The 18,984-nt window shown below is 39.6% G+C and overlaps 2 protein-coding genes across 2 annotated transcripts; both read left to right on the top strand.

Annotated features, from left to right (window-relative positions):
- Nucleotides 1-813: 813 nt before the first annotated feature.
- On the top strand, nucleotides 814-5,989 carry LOC149833894 (peptide methionine sulfoxide reductase B5-like). Its single transcript, XM_090011089.1, has 3 exons — nucleotides 814-1,008; nucleotides 4,309-4,465; nucleotides 5,628-5,989. Exons 1-3 carry the CDS (start codon nucleotides 914-916, stop codon nucleotides 5,775-5,777), a joined length of 402 nt encoding a protein of 133 aa, XP_089867215.1. The 5' UTR covers nucleotides 814-913; the 3' UTR covers nucleotides 5,778-5,989.
- A 10,727-nt stretch (nucleotides 5,990-16,716) lies between these two features.
- On the top strand, nucleotides 16,717-18,385 carry LOC149833895 (putative UPF0481 protein At3g02645). The gene is made up of 4 exons (XM_090009228.1): nucleotides 16,717-16,988; nucleotides 17,070-17,292; nucleotides 17,387-17,845; nucleotides 17,963-18,385. The coding sequence occupies exons 1-4, from the start codon at nucleotides 16,717-16,719 to the stop codon at nucleotides 18,383-18,385; spliced, it is 1,377 nt and encodes a 458-aa protein (XP_089865354.1).
- The last annotated feature ends 599 nt before the right edge of the window (nucleotides 18,386-18,984 follow it).

Raw genomic sequence — 18,984 nt, forward strand, 5'->3', positions numbered from 1 at the left:
GATGTGCACAGAAGCAGAAATAGAAGGGAGAGAGAGAGAGTAAGAGGGTTGATGTTCATGGCCTCTTCCATGAGAGATTTCTTTCTCGGATAATCCTGCAGTGCAGAGACTGAGTCTTAAATAATCATCTTCGAGGCACTTAAGTCTTTACAACCACTCCTTTTCAAGAACCGTCATTTTTTTTTGCACTAATGGAGGAGAGGGTACTTAAGTCTTTGCAATCGCATCAAACTCCAACGCTAATTAATGCTGACAAACATGGGGATACGAGACGCACATGCTTACATACGTGGTGCTCTTTGGGACCCCCGATCATGAGATGTAGCTAACTGCCCTATTCGGGGGGGAACATATAACCTGCTCGCTGAAGGAAGCGAGAGAAATTGAGTGAAAAGCGAAAGGATAGCGAGAAAAAATAAATAATAACATGAAAAACACAAAAAACGAGAAGAAAGCGAAAGGGAACGAAGAAAAAGTGAGCGAAAAACAAATAGGACGTGAGAATGAAGCAATGTAAGAAGCACGCTTTTCCCCGATAAGAAGCGAGTTTCCCTCACTTTGGCGCTTCCCGATTGGGAAGAGGGGTTTCCCCCTTAAGATGGCGCTTCTCCGGTAAATACATATTGGCCAAATATGGGGATTCCCAGATCAGTTACCAACAATTGTAAAGTTGAAAATGAAGGCTAATGAAGGCTACTTTCAATTCTTAAGATCATCACTTTCAGGGAAAGGCCGATTGGGACCCACGCCGATACCACAACCTCCCCTTTCCTATTTTCTGGGGCACATTCATTCTTCACTACCTTCTATTTCTGTACCCACAGCCCGATATAACTCCACCACCACCTTCAGTGTTCCCACGAGTAGTTTTGCTGGTCCTTTCTCTCTCAGGAGAACAAGGGGAGGAGCGACGATGGCTTCACCTAGTTCGGTTAACAGGACGGAGGAAGAGTGGAGGGCCATCCTATCTCCGGAGCAATTCAGAATCCTCAGGCAGAAGGGGACAGAGTAAGAAATCCAAACCGTCTTGTTGCTTTTATTTTATGTTTGATGTGAGAAATCTTGGCTGTGTTTGTTCTGCATCCTTTCATCATCTTTGTGTCGATACACGTTTGGTTCTTGGGCGTTTTTCTTCGATTTGTGGGTTCATTTGTGTCTACCCATGGGATAAATTTTGTGGTTTTGTGTTGAATTATGACTGCTTGGTTCTTTGTACTCCTTTCCATCATCATGGTAGTCATTTTTCTTGTTAAACCAAGCGTTTTCTTTTTTTCTCAAGTTATTCTGCGTTTTTTGGTTGATGTATGCCCACAATGTGATGAATTTTACGGTTTTGTGTTGGATTGTGGTTTCTTGGTTCTCTGTGCTCCTTTCTATCATCATGTCATCATTATTTGGTTAATTTGAGCGTACCCGTGTACCGGGTATTCAATCTCCTCTTGAATCATACAGACTTATTTTTAGTTAAATTGCGGTGACCCGTTTATGCTGGCATTCTTTTTTTCGTTTTTGGTTGTTATTCCTGGAGCATGGTTGTCGTAATCAATTTTGACGAAAATTCCTCTATGTTTGTTGTTGCCGTTATGATTATTGTTGTATTTTTTGTTGGCTTGATTATAGCATCTGAATGATAATTTTGAGATTTAGGCCAATTCTGATTGCTAGGTTATGACTTCTACGGACTTAATATTTTCGTGTAATTGATTATCTGGTTGTGCTTGCATGCCTTTCCTTCATGGTTGTATAGCGTCCCCTTGCAAAAAAATTGGTCAAGCTTTAGTTCTTTATGCATGTTTTACGCATGTTTTTGTGTTCCTGTGTGTTGCTGGGGTGGGGTTTCGTGTGGGGGGCGGGGGAGGTTAGTAGGGGAGATGGTGGCAATTGCACATATAGTCAGCACAATTATCCTTTCTAATTTGAATTGCTCGTCTGCAGGCAGTTTATTTTGATGGAGCCAGAAAGCTCTTCTAATTTTTTGTTGTCATTTTGGTCATTGGTACTTTGTGTCCATCAATTTCATATAGTTTCTAGATTTAGTTCTATCCATCTATTTGCTAAGCATTTTTCCTTAAGCCCTTGGACCTGCATTATTTTCCCTTAAAATTCCCATTATTTGGTCTGGTGTCTGCTTTGCTGAATCTTGGGTTCTGACGTTTTTCTGACAGATTTCTTCACATGGATGGATCTTGTTCCATTTTCCTTATCACTGTCATTTTCAGGTGTTTTGATTGTGAAATAGTCACTTTTCTTTTTTCTGGATTCTGATTTTGATAGTTGTACATGAGGATCTCCATGGTTTTCATTTATTTTATTAGGATATAACTTGTGTTCATCCTGCCTTCTTAGATGTGTGTTAGAGTACGTTTTGCTCTCTCAGTTACCACTAGTTTTTATCTTTTTCATATTATTTTCTAGCTACACCTGTTCAAACTTCAAATTACTCATTTAGTGAAATAGCTATGCAATAATTTATCAGCCCCTACTGTTGATCCAAACTTGGTTTTGTCTGCAGATTCTGGACTTATAGACTCTTAAATGCTGTTTACGTTATATTTTGGCTGATGTTTAGTTATTGGTTGAACTTAACCTGATCTGATGTAGGGAAATGTTATTAGTTGCTTATATATCAAGTGTCATTGAGGCTTTTATTGCCTTCTCTTGATGGATTTTTTCTTTTATTCAATTTTGTACATATAGTTGTTCCTGACAGGGGTTCTATTAAGCATACTTCTCTGCCTAATCTTCCTAGATTATTGTTTAAGCATGTGTATGTATCTTCTGTTGTGATTCCACCCTTATTGTCCTACCTCATGAAGCCTTCATTTATTGTCATTATTCCAATATTGCATCATCATCTTCTACTACCTTCTCTTTCAATCTCTTGTCAATCCTGGGAGTCTTATGCACCAGGTTGATTAAATTGATTAAGGCTCTCCTAGCTAAATGATGGTAGGCACCGAGTAAGGATGACATATCATGGATCGGATTAAGGTGAAATATGGAGCTAGTGACATGCCATGGAGTTGGGAAACCGTATGGAGGCACATTCTGTTATGTGGAAAGACTCGATCTCACTCTTTGATGAGTTTGCTTTTTTCCTGGATATTAAACTAGGGAAAGGGACATGATTCTCTTCTGGAAAGGTGGTTGGAGCAGTGTACGCTAACTGACAGATCTTTACCTGGGACTTAACAGAATTGTGATGAATAGGAATGCTGTGATAATAGATTGCTGGGAACCACACGCAGGCTGGAGTCTGTAGTTTAGAAGAAACTTGAAGAAATTTCAAAAACTTGGGATTTGACTAATGGCTAAAATTGACGAATCACCTCTCTATCTGGAAACTGAGCGAAAATGAGGATTCCTTCATATAGATGTGATACTTTGGGAAGTTTCTCTTTGACATCCTTCTATCAGTTGCTTAATTGACCTTGTGTGAATCCTTTTCTTACAAATATTATTTGGAGCTTTGGTCCCTCGTCAAGGCAAAGATTTCTGCATGGTTGGTATCATCAGATAAGATCAGCATGCAAAATAATTTGTAGGGTTTTCAGTTGGCAGGTAACTTTTCCAAGTTAACCAAGAATGAGCAGAACACAATTTATGGTTGAGTCCATATCTTCAATGGCTTTAAAAGTTGCCTGGGGAAGCATTCCTTTGAGCTTTGTGTGTTGTCATGGTGGCACGTGTGCCTGGAAAGAAATGAGTCTTCAAAGATAATGTGCCAAACTGATCACTATTCATTATGCTGTTCAATGGGATATATGTGCTAGTGCTTTATGAAATGGTGTAACAGATTGGATGGGGCTGAATAGAATGGAAGTGCAATACTACTTGCTTTGTTGTAACTAACGACCCTTGTCACTGGTATTCTGATTTTTCTCAATAATAGTGTTACTTTGATTCAGAAAAAAAGCCCACCATTGTAGGACTGGTTGATATGTTTTTTTCATAATTTTTTTTTTCTGATAATCATTTGATACAGTGGCGTGTGTAGATTGAAAACTATTTTGTAGCATGCATTGTATGTTAGCTGACTGCTTTTCTTTGTTTAGAAAGCCAGTCTCAGTAACTGTCACATGTAAATGTGTGACAGCTCTATGACAAAACAAAATCTCTTTTACCATACCCGACTTTGCAAACGTGGTTGCTAGGAAATGTTGGCTTGACTTTTAGATTCTATACTGTGTTTCTATTTGTGTACCTCAGAAGACACTTTTGTGTGTGTGTATACGGCCACACCTACAGTGCACATGCCTGGCACATTCATTTGCACTTTTGATTCCTGATGAAGGTAACTGTGTGCAGGCTACGTGGCACTGGGGAATACAACAAGTTCTTTGAAGATGGTATATACAGCTGCGCAGGTTGTGGGACTCCACTTTATAAATCAACTACCAAATTCAACTCTGGATGTGGATGGCCTGCATTTTTTGAGGGACTGCCTGGAGCAATAAACTGCAGCGTGAGCTCTCTCTTCCATCTTTCTGGTCATAACCTATTAATATTTCAATACTATGAACTCACTATAATTCAGACTGGTTGTATGGTTGAGCCAGTAAAATGGGCCTGGACATCTTAGACCATGGCCACAGTGAATAGTCTCATATAAACTTTAAACTGAGTAGACACAATTTTCGAAAGGGATCATGTCTGTCACCTTGCTCAGTGAGACCGCGGCTATTTTGTTATTTGATACTCGTATCACTGACTCAACTTTCTTGAGTGACCTGCTATGGCCTTGTGCAATCGTTTTACTGAGCAGGCCAGGTTTCTTATGGAATTAAAAGTCTTGTGCTAGAGCACCAAGTCTCTAAATTTCTCATGTGGGTTTGGATTTCATGAGTTACTTGATACTAGCTACCCATTGCCTGGTCAAGTATCACTGATTCATCTTTATTGGGGAGATTTGCTATGGCCTTCAGAAATTGTTTTCCCGATTGGGCCAGGTTTTTATTGGATCAAATAATGGACCGACTGCCCCCAAGGGGGTTTGGCGTAATGGGGTGAGGCCTTGGCTGCTAGACTGGCAGTCAAGGTTCTATTCCCATGGGCATCGCCCCTCTAGACAATCCAATGCATAGCATAGGCCCAGGGATCCTAGCCGAGTTTTATGCTGGTGGCACGATGACTATAGGTATGGCAGGCTGAGCCAGCATGACCAGGTCTTCGTGCTGGGTGTGGGTTATAAAAAAAAAAAAAATTGGCCGACTTAGGTTTGAACACCAAATCTGTGATGGCTCCCCTTACTATTTGAGAATTGTTCAGGTTACTGAATTGAAAGCGAACCTTTACTAACTAAATTCAACTATTTTGAACCTGTTGAGAAATGTAAACATTGTATGACTAGTGTTCTTGTGGCCCCTCTTGTACATTACATTATTTTTAAGGGGTATTTCTGTGCATAATATATTTCAGTTGTAGGAGTCAAAAAATCATATGGTCTTTTATGTCCATTTTCATGGTGTAGTTGTAAATGAGGTCGTCCCTTTATAAGGGTTGTAACAAATTGTTTCTTTGTGAAATGAACTCTCGAGTATTCTTCTCTCTTTGTGCTTGTTGCTTCTCTCATGGCCGCAGGCTTAATATTTGAGCTCTAATAGAACCCATGTCTTGCAATATTTCAGCCTGATCCTGATGGGAGGAGGACGGAGATCACATGTGCAGCCTGTGGTGGGCACTTGGGCCATGTATTCAAGGGAGAAGGTTTTCCTAACCCTATCGATGAGCGGCATTGTGTCAATAGCATCTCTATCAAGTTCACCCCAGCATCCTGAACCATGTTTATTTGTTTCATGACTTAATAAAAACAGCTCAATAATTTCTTTATGAGAAATCAATTACATGTATGATCACTCCTTATAAATGCTTGCAGGCATGCATGTGCTTGGAATGATTGTGACTCATTACATACTACATATTCCCACATGCTACATTGTACCTTATAATCTTCACAGCCATAACTTGCAGGTTTTCTGTTGCTTCTCCTTGGACCATCTTCTTCAGCTATCCATTGCTTAGGTGTCTTCACAATGCATACGTTGGAATTTTTTCTTACTCAAATTGGAATAATAACAATAATATTAAATATTGATTATGGTTGGCTTAAGAGCAATCTATGGTCTTAACTCCATTAATCAAACTCAGGTTATCTTCTTCTTCTTCTTCTTCCAAGTTGTCATCTTCATCAGATTCCTTCAAGTGCTCAAAGAAGTCATTAAGGTGCCACGGACAATCGTTGTTCCAATCTCCTGAGATACTTACCGGACACAGCGTTGACTAAGAGACCCAGATCGAGATTTGGGTCTCATGAAAGCTCTTAGGCCTAAACTGTCCAGCTGCAAATGCAAGGATCCGGGTAAGGAGAATAGGGAGTTGAGTAAGACCTCTTAGACTTGTTTTAAAAAGAAGGGTGTCTTGTGGAAACAGGACACCATGAGAGACATGAGCAATGCGCTGACTAGAGAGGGAAGAATTAAGAGTGGGAACAAGGTGAACTAAGTGTCACCACAGGGGGATACTAGCTCAGCCCTGATGAGGCTGAAGGACAGCATGGCTGCTGTGGCAACGAAGGAATTTACTTATCCCCCATCCATGAAGATGATAACATGAACCTGAGGAGGTTGAGGAGGGGGTGGGCAAGGAACCACGTCTCAGAGGTTCTTGCACGACGCAGCAGAACCTCATGCAGGACGCAAACTAAAGGGAAAGAGGAGGGCCCACTGCCAAGGGTGGACGTTGTGTTTCTATTGGAAGCAAAGATCACACCAGAATGGTATAGTTGTACCAACTGGGGCTCCGCTTGTCTTGTAGGAGCAGCACCTTGTGTTGGGACGGTGCAGGTTCAAAACCCAATGGCATAGTTGTATAACTGGTAGGGTTCTCTGCCTAACCCCAGCTTCCCTATAAAAAAAAAATCACACCAGAAACTTCAGTTTTGTTGTACACATTTAAAAGAGTCTGCGTACCAACGGGGGCTCAGCTTGTCTGGTAGGAGCAGCTAGCGCACATCACTTTATGTTGGGACGTTGCAGGTTCAAAACCCAATGGTATAGTTGTATAACTGGTAGGGGACTGCCTAACCCCAACTTGCCTATAAAAAAAAAGTCCTGATGCAGAAAGTGCTGCGGTTCTCCAATTTTTGGCTAAGAATGTGGTGAAATTATTTAGATTGCTGAGAGTGAAATCATGGAAAGATCACCCTCCCGACTGGCTCCCTCTTAAAAGAGTTATAAATACCCTTCATACTTACAGATTAATGAACTGGTAGGGATCTGCCTAACCCCAGTTTGTCTATCGAGAAAAAGAAGAAGAAAAGAAAATAGCCCTCAGGCTGGAATGTGGCGTTGGCTAGAGTGTTTGAAAATTTCCATCTAGAATCCCACCTTTTGCATGATATTTCAAAAAAGCTCATTTCGCATTGGATTCCAAGTCTGACTAACGTGAGTCCAAACATATTCACCGAGTAAAACAGCAGAGAGAGAGAGAGAGAGAGATTTGTACTGGTGACTCGGTCGTAGACGTCAGCAGCCGACTCTCCCTTTGGGAACCGGAAGAAAATAAACAGTATGGTTACTTTGTTAATGTGCATCTGCCATTACTCATTTAGCCTGAAAAAAAAAACAGTATGTTACTGTTAAAATAAATAATTAAAATGTATATATATAGCAGAAAATATATATAAATACCTTTATAAGTAGTCATAACTTATATGGGTATTTTGGTCTTTTTATTGGATCTGTAAATAAAATTGTCCACTAAGAACTATATTGTAATTGTCTTTTTATTTTTTTATTTTATTTTCACTTTGGTTTGACCAATGCCTTTTTGGATGCAACTCCTCATATTCCATGATTGGCGAAACTGAAAAACCAACACGACCGTTCTCGAGAATAGTCTTGTGAACCAATTGAGGAGAAGATCTTGGGGTCTGATATTAATTGACGTAATTCCAAGATTGGATTTACTAAATCTACTGAAAACTATGAATTATTGGGAAAACAGGAATTGCTAGAAATAAGTAGAAAGACAAGAAATAAAACGAATAGTAAAGGAAATAAGTAATTGATATTCATCTTTTTATATATGAGAATATGTTTTTTTATTGAAAACACATGATCCAGGTGTGGATTCCTCGTAAATTGATCATGCCTAACACATTGTAAATTGATCATGCCTAACACATTTATGGGGCTCTAACTGCCAAAAAAAATACAGAAAGAACAGAAAAACCCATTTAGCACATTTCATTGTAAGTACCCATTTCTCTCTCTCTCTCTCTATATATATATATATAGTAACTAAAATATGTTTACCAACCAAATGTATTTACTGGTCTGAACCAAGATTTTTGTAGGTTCTTTACTTTTTTTTATTTATTTTACGGTATCGATGTGATCTAGACACTTGGTTTTATAGAAATAGACTCTTGGATCATCTAATTATGATGTATAAGAAGGATCTTTTAAGGGTTGTAAATCATCTCTTTAGAAATTTCATAAATATTCAAGCATAAAAAATTGTGTTTCTTGATCCAGTTATGATGATCCAACCGTCGATTCCTAGCAAAATGGACCATGACGAATGCTTTTGCCGGGTTAGATTTGCACAAAAACCTTATATATATATATATATATATATATATATATATATATATATATATATATATATATATATATATATGCGGTAAAAAAATTTGAAAAACAACCCTTTAGCGTGGTTTTTGACCGTTGTTAAAAATAAAAAAAAATGCAAAAAAATATGTGCAGCTGATCACGCACACGATCAACATTACAAAAACTGGAGAGGGTGGTGTATGTTCTCCTCCGATGATTCACTGAATCCCACGTCTGTGTTCGGGGGTCTGAATGAGCACCACGTATACAAGCACATGAGGCTCGTATTCCCGTGTATGTTGACATCACTTAGCATTGGAGTCTAGTGTGGTTGCAAAGACTTAAGTACCCTTTCTTGTTATTCTTCTCATAAAACGATGGTTTGAGAAAATAACAAAAATGCCCTTCATTCAAAAAAGAAAAAACAAACGGTTCAAAAAAAGGACAAGCATGTCCTCCATCTAGAAAGTCGAGGATGATGTTGACTCTTCAAAGTCTACACAGCGAAATAAACCTTAATCGTTTCGTCGATGGCGATCCGGCGAAACGATGGTGAGCCGACGATCCGATGGTCATCCAGCGAAATGAACCTGAGCCATCAAAAATGTCTGTTTGAACTTTTCATCGTCATCTTTTTCTTCTTCCTTCTCCGTAAAACACTATAAAACCCTCTCCCTCTCTCTAGAGAAGAAATCAAGGGAGGCAAAGAGTTCCCCCTGGAGAAGGCCATGAACATCAACCCTCTCACTCTCTCGCCCTTCTCTCTCTACTTCTGTGCACATCCAACAGACAATCCTACATTGCTCCATCAAACACCGACTGACCTGCACACTGACTGTAGCATCGTTCAACTTGATGAGTTGTGGAGCCTGATTCATAGTTATTGCCTTTATAGGAGGGGGTTTGGGGGCTCCTCCCAGCGTGGGTAACATCATTCAACTTGATGAGTTGTGGAGCTTGATTTAGAGTTTTTGCCCTTACAGGAGTGGGGGTCAGGGGGCTCCCCTACTGTAAGGGCAAAAACTTTGAATCAGGCTCCACAATGAATCAAGTTGAACGATGCTATCCACACTGGGAGGAGCCCCCAAACCCTCCTCCTATAAGGGCAAAAACTCTGAATCAAGCTCCACAACTCATCAAGTTGAATGATGCTACCCACGCTGGGAGGAGCCCCCAAACCCCCCTCCTGTAAGGGCAAAAACTCTTAATCAGGCTCCACAACTCATCAAGTTGAATGATGCTATCCACGATGGGAGGAGCCCCCAAACCCTCCTCTTGTAAGGGCAAAAACTCTGAATCAAGTTCCACAACTCATCAAGTTGAATGATGCTACCCACGCTGGGAGGAACCCTCAGACCCCTCTTCTGTAAGGGTAAAACTCTGAATCAAGCTCCACAACTCTTCAAGTTGAATGATGCTACTCACGTTGGGAGGAGCTCTCAGACCCCTCTCCTGTAAGGGTAAAAACTCTGAATCAGGCTCCACAACAGTCAATGTGCAGGTCAGTCGGTGCTTGATGGAGCAATGTAGGATCTTCTGTTGGATGTGCATAGAAGCAGAAAGAGAAGGGAGAGAGAGAGAGAGAGTGAGAGGGTTGATGTTCATGGCCTCCTCCAGGGGAGATTTCTTTCTCGGATAATTTTGCAGTGTAGAGGCTGGGTTTTAAATAATCATCTTTGGGACACTTAAGTCTTTACAACCACTCCTTTTCTAGAATCATCATTTTTTTTGGCACCAATGGAGGAGAGGGTACTTAAGTCTTTGCAACCGCATCAAACTCCAATGCTAATTAATGCTGACAAACATGGGGATACGAGATGCAAATGCTTAAATACGTGGTGCTTTTTGGGACCCCCGAGCATGAGATGCCCTGTTCGGGGGGTAACATATAACCTGCTTCACAAAAATTGTTTGATTTATCTCAGACATTTTAACAGTTTGACGATACACTCATCTATCTCTCTCTCTCTCTCTCTCTCTCTCTCTCTCTCTATATATATATATATATATATATATATATATATATATATATATATATATATATATATATATATATATATATGGGTACAATGCCGGGTCTCCTTGTCATCCCGCATCCTCTCCACCACCTGGAAGTTGCCGAAGTCCTACTCCCTGATCCGACACTCCTTCCTTTCCCCGGCAATCTCCTTCCGATGAAAGCTCTAGCCGATCTCCGATAGCGTTGACCGCATTCGGGCGTACAACGATATGTAGAAGTGCACCCTCTGGTCTTCCTCCAGTCGATATCAGATGACTATCCGGAGGATCCCCGCCCCTGCTTCCCGTGCCTGGCGGAGACCGGTCCAAGTGAGTGGGATCCAGTGGTCGGGGGTGGTCGTGAAGGCGGCGCTGTCGCAGTTGCCCTGACTCTCACCGTGCCGAACTAGGATGATCCATTTCAGAAGGATTCGATTCGATCTCATCGCCTCCCTTCTCCCTCTGCGTGCTTCTTCCTCTCCTCGTGTTATTTATTCATTGGATTTTTAGCTTCATTTATTCTCATCGGTTTCTCTGTTTGAGAACACCCAAAAGTGGTGGGCTTTGGAATTTTGGTGGAGAATGAAAACGTGCTTAAACTTGCTTTACATTTAGTGAAAAGTAAAATCTTACAAAAGATGAGCCATAAAGAAGAAGACAAATAGATAATATGTACAAGGTTAATTTTTTCTTTTATGATTAAGGAAGGCTCACCGAAAACTGGGTCACTATGGGTTTGGGACATGATCACCCAACCTTACTTGCCCCAACCATGTAAAAGTAACAGCTGCCTTAACTCAGAGCATACTAAACTGGTACCATTGCCTACCCACACTTAAATAAAATAAAAGTGCATCAAATTGTTTTTAGGTTCTTACTTTTGATTCTTTGAATAAAAGCTTGTTAAATGTTAAAATGTTGAATTAATTTATGAATTTAATTTTTTGAATTTATTTTATATTTATGTGATATATATATATATATATATATATATATATATATATATATATATATATAGTTGTGTCCCCTCACATTTTTTAAAATTGTCATGTACATGTAGTTTGAAACATTTTAGGAAAATAGGACACGAGGACATGGAATTCTTTTAATTATTTAATCAATAAAAACTACTTTTTGATATTTTAATAATAATAATGAATTTTATTGCAAATATCAAAAAATATTTAAATATTATATTAAAATAATTTCACCTGTGCCCGTGTGTCTGCTCATGTCACCAGCGACACGCGTCCAAAATGGCATGCCCCTGTGACATAGCTTTTCAGCCGTAATGTTCACATCTACTTTTTATTTGAAAAAGATGGTTATTTTTTACTGAAACCACTTGGTAAAGCTCTGGTCATTGAAATCCAAGCGCTAGTGGGCGTGACTAAGTTGGTTAGCATTGTGCAATGGATCAAGGTGCAGCCAGGGACCTAGTGTGTGTGCACGGAATTTGCTTGATGAAGAGAATCTATTTGCTAAAGATCTGCAGTTCAGGATGCTGAGTTGCAGATCACAACTTGGACCCTAAAGTAGAGCTCTAGTCACTAACACCGATCATCAACAATAGTAATTGCTGATTCTCATACATATAATGGATGTTTGGTTAGTTATATACAAATACATCAAGTCCTAGAAGAAACATCCCAGTTGGCCCAACTACCTGGATTGCCAGACAATCATCCAGATTTTCTAATAATCCAGGCAACTGTGCCCCAGATATTTGCAAAACTAGAGATGGAATCAAGAATAAACTACTAAATTCCGAGCGGGTGTGCCCATGACAGTTCTAACTGACAGAAGCAGTGCCATGATTTCACCCAACGGAGAACCTTGGAGAAAACAGGGCTAGACTAGGGTGAGGTTCAAGATGGGCAGTGCGTCAGAGCGCGTGGCTCACATCACACACAAACGATAGTCTAGGTTCAAGCATAGTGGTGCACTGGAACCTAAATGACCATTCGAGATCCAGTGTGTTGAGAGCAGCCTTCGCAGTAGTGGGCAGCACCGCATGGGGTGTCAGGATTCTAGACGCACGTACGGACATTAGATTGAGCAGCATTCCGGTATCTTTTTTTTTTTTTGGAGGAACAGAAAATGAAGGAGATACTATTAAAAAAAAAAAAGATACCGGGATGCTGCTGAATCGATCTAGGGGGTGTTAGAATTCAGAACAAGCGCTTTTGCGGTTCCAGGATGCCAAGCTAGACACCTGTGATACTGCTGGATGGTTTCAGCAGCTTGAGTTTCAGATAATGCCAGCAGCCCAGTGGCGTAAGTAGTTTTATATATGTCTATTTTTATGTGGTTTGCCTTCCCTATATGCGTAGTAGAAGGAAGATTTATCAGCCATCTTTCCAGATGGGTATATGTTCACAGTAGATGGAATGTGCCGTATCTTGCAGTGGTACGTTTTTAGTTTTGGATTGGCAGCAGATTCCAGTTGCGTTGATGCGGTGCTGTATATGCTTTAACAACTTCCTCTTTTAGCTTCCGTTGTGAGGGAAAGAAAGAAGCTACAGTCCAATGATGTCTTTGGTATTTTATGTTGCAATAAATGTATGGGTTCTGTATTTTTATTTCACATTATCCTTATATTGCAGTTGGTTGATAAATGCCATGCATCTATTTCTCTCGTATCTTATAACAATTAAAGTTAGAGGAAGAGGAAGACACTTCCCGTCCTTGCTTCATCTTTTACAATCTGCAAAAGCGACTCCACTAACATGGAATCTAAGTGGGGGAAATGAATTTGACTTCGTGCCTCTAGCGTTTGGTTTTTTCTCCTTTTGACTGTTAGAATTTAGTCGCATGAAACATGACCACCACCACATGTGGGCAGCATTCCCCAAAATAATGGGGAGCCAACTAAACTTTTTAAACGTTCTTTATTTTTATTTCACATTATCATTATATGGCAGTAATGAATTTAAGTTGGTTGATAAATGCCATGTATCTATTTCTCTCGTATCTTAAGTTGATCGGTTGGATAGATCTTATAACAATTAAAGTGAGAGGAAGAGGAAGGCATTGCACGTTCTTACTATTCATCTTTCACAATCTGAAAAAGCGACTCCACTAACATGGAATCTAAGTGGGGGAAATGAATTTGACTCCGTGCCTCTAGCTTTATATGGCTTTTGGTTTTTTTCGCTTTTTGACTGTTAGAATTTAGTCTCATGGAACATGAGCACCACCACCATCACATGTGGGTGGCATTCGCATAATAACGGGGAGCCAACTAAACTTTTTTAAACGTATATTTTATTTCTTTTAGGTTTCAAAACATTTTTTTTAACATTTTACTCAATTTGATCCCTGGCCACTTAAGGAAGAAAGATTTTTGAACTTGCGAAGCGAGAACCCATATTTTTTTCAGATGAGGTAAATCTCAACTTTAAATTAAAATGGCCTCATATTTTCAAGTAGTTTCAGTCTAATTCATGGGCATACAAAAAGCTTGGCAGTTCATCAAAGTTTTCTATTTGTTTAATCAAATTTCTTCAATCATAAACTAAACATTGGGTGGTACTTGGGTTAACACCAGCTTTTGTTTTCAAGTTAGTATTCTACCCTATAATTGGCGAGATAGAATTACTAATTCATCGCTAATCTAGAGGGCTGGACAAAGTAAGTTGGACAATAAAGGTTGGGGCTGTCAATGAGTGTATCTTATGTATTTAATGTAACAAGTTACCTAACTACAATGGTATTTGATGTAACACCCCAAAATTTCTAACCCAAAAATTAAGTATAAATTTTGAATTATTTTTTTTTGAAATATATATAATCCAACTCGAATAAGAGGCTCGGTACATAGTGAAAATCATTTTGGTTTGAATTAGACAACTCTAAGCGAGTTAGTTACAGAAACTAACACATTAAACTAGACTGGATTCAATTCTCATTTGAACTTGGATCCAAGTCTACACTAAATGATTCATCAAGAATCTGACTCCATATGCATTGAAACAAAAGTAACTGTCATTCCAACTTAATCTTAAAGTATCTATATTTAATATTAACATAATCAAATATAAAAGTCAAAATGTCTCATTCTAACTCAGACCCAAAATTACTAAGATTGGGAGTTGATAGAGTATGATATCCTGGCCTTACTGCTGCATCACACCATCACACTGCTTATCATTGCTCACCTGAACATATCCCATAATACCGGTTAGACTCATGAATGTCTGGTAGGTGAAAACCACATAAAGATTGAAACAACATAAAATCAAACATTTAAATCAAGTATATTACCATCATGCATATCATATTCATGTACATCATAATTGTGCAAGTCACATTCATGCAAGAGTCATTTTATAAGATATCTTAAGCATGTAATTCAACATTCGAGATATCAACCATGTATCTATTCAAGATATCAGACATAAGGATTTAAACAAGATATTCAAGCATGTATCTCAGCTAGAAGGAATAAGGGGGTCAGCTAATGGCGGAAGGGTGAAACAAAAAAGATGGAGGAATTCTCGTTAGGAAAACCCTAATGAGTCTATCTCAAGCCTAAAAAAGAAAGTGCCAAATCCAATTTACGAAAAGAGAGGCCAAAGAGAAGTAATTCTCGTTAGAAATATAGGATAATGATAATATGCAAACCCTAGCATGGGTATTTATAGAGCCCATGCAACTCAAAGGTGTAAATTATCCCTAACTAATCTCTATGTTACCCCATATACCCTCCATATCCTTGGATCCAAATACAAAGATGTGAGAGGATATACACGACCTGCCCTCATACCAGAGACCAAAGAAAAAACAAAAAATGCCTAAGAAAAAGTGGTATGCTATCATGCAACCTTTGGTTTTGATAAATCAATTAGATGATAACAAACGGTTGACAGTTTGGAAATTGATGTTCCTTAAAAAAAAGATAGTTTGATTGTTCTCTTTCAAGCATGGTGGTATGTGCAGAATAAGAAGAACTGTGGAATATTCGAGCCTAAGCAATATAGTGCACAATCCATTCACATAAACATTGAGGCAGATATTAGAATGGGTGCTTTTCGTCAGTGGTGAAATTCATAAATTTCTTAGACTGAAAACTTGCATCTCAGAATGTATCCCTAATATTGAGTTGTTGTATTATATTTCATTTGGTTTGCAGAGTACTTACCTAAATTTTGTTGTTTTTGTGGCTATCTCAAGCGAGAGAAATTATTGAAGATTAATGAATTTCCTTTTAGATAAACCAAACTTGTCTGGTTGATGCTTAGTGAGAATATTAAAGGTGCAATCAATCATTAAAAGCCATATGCTTTAAATATTTAGCGAGGATGACAAATATTGAAAGAACTAATTTCTCTACACAATAGTGCAAAATGTATAGTAGAAAAAAGATACGACAGAAAATAACATCAGCATCGATTTAATTTTAAACCATGCAAAAGGGTGAAAGATTGGTAAATGTCAGGGTTTCGGTACGTGAATGCCATGCCATAATGCTAGATCATTCTTCGTACAAATTTAGAAGATTCGTTAATAGTGCGATCGTGCATTTTCTAGGATATTGAACGTCCCACTGACTGAATCACGACTTCTATCTTTTTTTTATTTTGAAAGAGATCAATAAATTTAGGCCTGCATCTGTCACTTGCGTATAGAGCGTAAGTACCACTGTAATAAAAAAATTTGTTTTCGGTTTGCCCTTTGTAGACATAATTTGAGACAAATATGCTATCTTGTGCAACGAATCCATGTTTACACTTTTTATTTTTTTTCTTTCCTTTTCATTTCTTTTTTGTTTTCCCTTTTTCTATTCGTATAATATTGAGTCTAGACAAGGGGCAGTTGATGTGCAACAAATAAAGCTTGGATTACCAAACTTCAGGAGATAAGGTGAACCCCCACCTCCACCTACCATTCAAGTTCCTTTTTTTTAAGAGCAATCTCTTAAAAAAACTAGTGGTTGGCTTTTTTTTCCTTATTGAGTTAAAGAAACTATTCTTAAGACCTAATTTGCCAATCAATAAATACATTACCCAGTTTGGCTCTTCCCCTCACAAACACAACAATACTCATCTCTTTTTCTCAAAGAAAGGAGCATCAGAAGGACAGGGAGAATAAATTGTTCACCATGTCAGTTAGGCAAGCAAGCCTATCATCATTAGGGGGAAGCTTCAATGAGGAGAGATGGATCGTCCAAATCCGAGATGAGCTGGAGAAAGAGCTCGACGACTACGAGTCAGAGTGCCGCGTGTCCATCTTTTACGTGCCGCCACAGTTGTTTGCGATCAAACCAGAAGCCTTTACACCCCAAGAGATAGCCATTGGGCCATACCACCATTGGAAGCCAGAGCTGGAGGAGATGGAGAGGTTCAAGCTCTTCGCTGTTAGAAGGGCGCAAAGGTCCTTCCCCAATGGCAAGATTCACAAAGTCATCAATCAGTTAGACGAGCATGAGCACAAGATCAAGTCCTGATACCATAGGTACCTCGAGTACAACCGCGTCACTCTCATCTGGATGATGGCCATCGATGCTTGCTTCTTGCTCGAGTACCTCCAATTCTTTTCTCTCGACCCCATGGAACGATCCCTCCTCAAGCCCCTTTCTTCGGGGAGGTCTCACCTCATCAACTACGTTGGGAGAAAGGCGTCTGAACAGTACATCCTTAGAGACATCATGATGCTGGAGAATCAGATACCTCTCTTCGTACTATTGTTTCTCTTAGATATACAACTTGGTTCTTCCATGAAATTGAAGGAGGGGATGAAAACGATGTTACATGGAACTCTCCCCCTTCAAGATGATTTGTCGTCCCCCAGAAATTCAGATATCAAAGTGCAACCACCTTCTGGAAGCCCTCTACTACAGCATCATCCCACCCAAGGAGATCCCGCCCGATACTCAAGAAACCGAGGATCACAACAAGAGGCAGGAAGCACAAGACACCGAGAAGCAATCCACGTCTAAAAAGAAGCCAGGCAAACACATTCGAAAGCATTGTGCTACCATCGTCACCTGCTTCGCTTCCATCAACTTCTCTGGCCTGATTCGCTGTATCCAGAGGGTGAAGAAACTAATTGAACGATGCCTCAAGCTCTTCTCACCGGATAATGCCCTCGATTTGGTTGATGATGATCACGATGATGACTATGACACTGGGGACAGGCGCAATGATGATGGCAACATGAAGCCGCCATCAGTGGAGGAGATCATGATACCGTCTGTGGAGGAGCTCACTAGGGCGGGAGTGAGGTTCTGTGTAACTACGGGGAGGTTAAGGAGCATAAGGTTTGACGTGAAAACTGTTACCTTGTTCCTACCAAACATCACGTTGGATGTCAACACTAAGGTGATGATAAGGAATTTGGTGGCCTAGGAGGCGACGGTCGCACCGGGGGCACTCGTGTTCTCTAGGTACATGGAGTTAATGAACGGGATCATCGACACGAAGGATGACGTGAAGATCCTCAGGGAGAAAGGCATCATTTGCAACCATCTCAAGAGCGACGCAGAGGTTGCCTGCATGTTCAACAACATGAGCAAAGTTGCGAGGCTCACCAAGGTGGAGTTTTTGGACAAGGTGATAAAGGACATGAACAATTACTATACGTCAAGGTGGGGTGTTAAGAATGGCCAACTTTATGAAGAAGTCAGTGTTTGGATCATGGAAGATCCTAACTTTCTTAGCTTCAATCATGCTCTTGCTGATGACGGGTTTGGAGGAGACCTATGCTCCCTTTATAGTTGCTCTCACTGGTTGGGGAACAAAGCTGGTAGCCGATTTCGCCAGCAGTCGTAATCATACCCAGGATTCTAGACGCACGTACGAACATTAGATTGAGCAACATTCCGATATCTTTTTTTTTTAGGGACAAAAAATGAAGGAGATATTATTAAAAAAATAAAGATACCATGTTGCTGAATCGATCTAATGTCAACACTCCGATATCAAGTTGGCCGAAGACTGGCTAGGAGGTGTTAGAATTCAGAACAAGTGCTTTTGCGGTTCCAGAATGCCTAGCTAGACACCAGTGGTACTGCTGGATGGTTTGATCATTTTTCGTACAAATTTAGAAGATTCGACAACAGTGCGATGGTGCAATTTGTAGGATATTGAACATCACACTCACTGAATCATGACTTTCATCATTTTTTTCTTTTGAAAGAGATCAATAAATTTAGACCTGCATCTTACACTTGCGCATAGAGCATAAGTACCACTGTAATAAAAAAAAATGATTTTTGTTTGCCCTTTGTAAACATAAATTAAGATAAATAGACTATCTTGTGCAACAGATCCATGTTTACACTTTTTATTTTTTTTCTTTCTATTTCATTTCTTTTTCATTTTCCATTCGGATAATATTGAGTCCAGACGCGGGTGGGGGGCAGCTGATG

The sequence above is a fragment of the Nuphar pumila genome, chromosome 6 (assembly GCF_984573655.1).
Source record: "Nuphar pumila chromosome 6, dmNupPumi1.hap1.1, whole genome shotgun sequence".
NCBI lineage: Eukaryota > Viridiplantae > Streptophyta > Magnoliopsida > Nymphaeales > Nymphaeaceae > Nuphar > Nuphar pumila.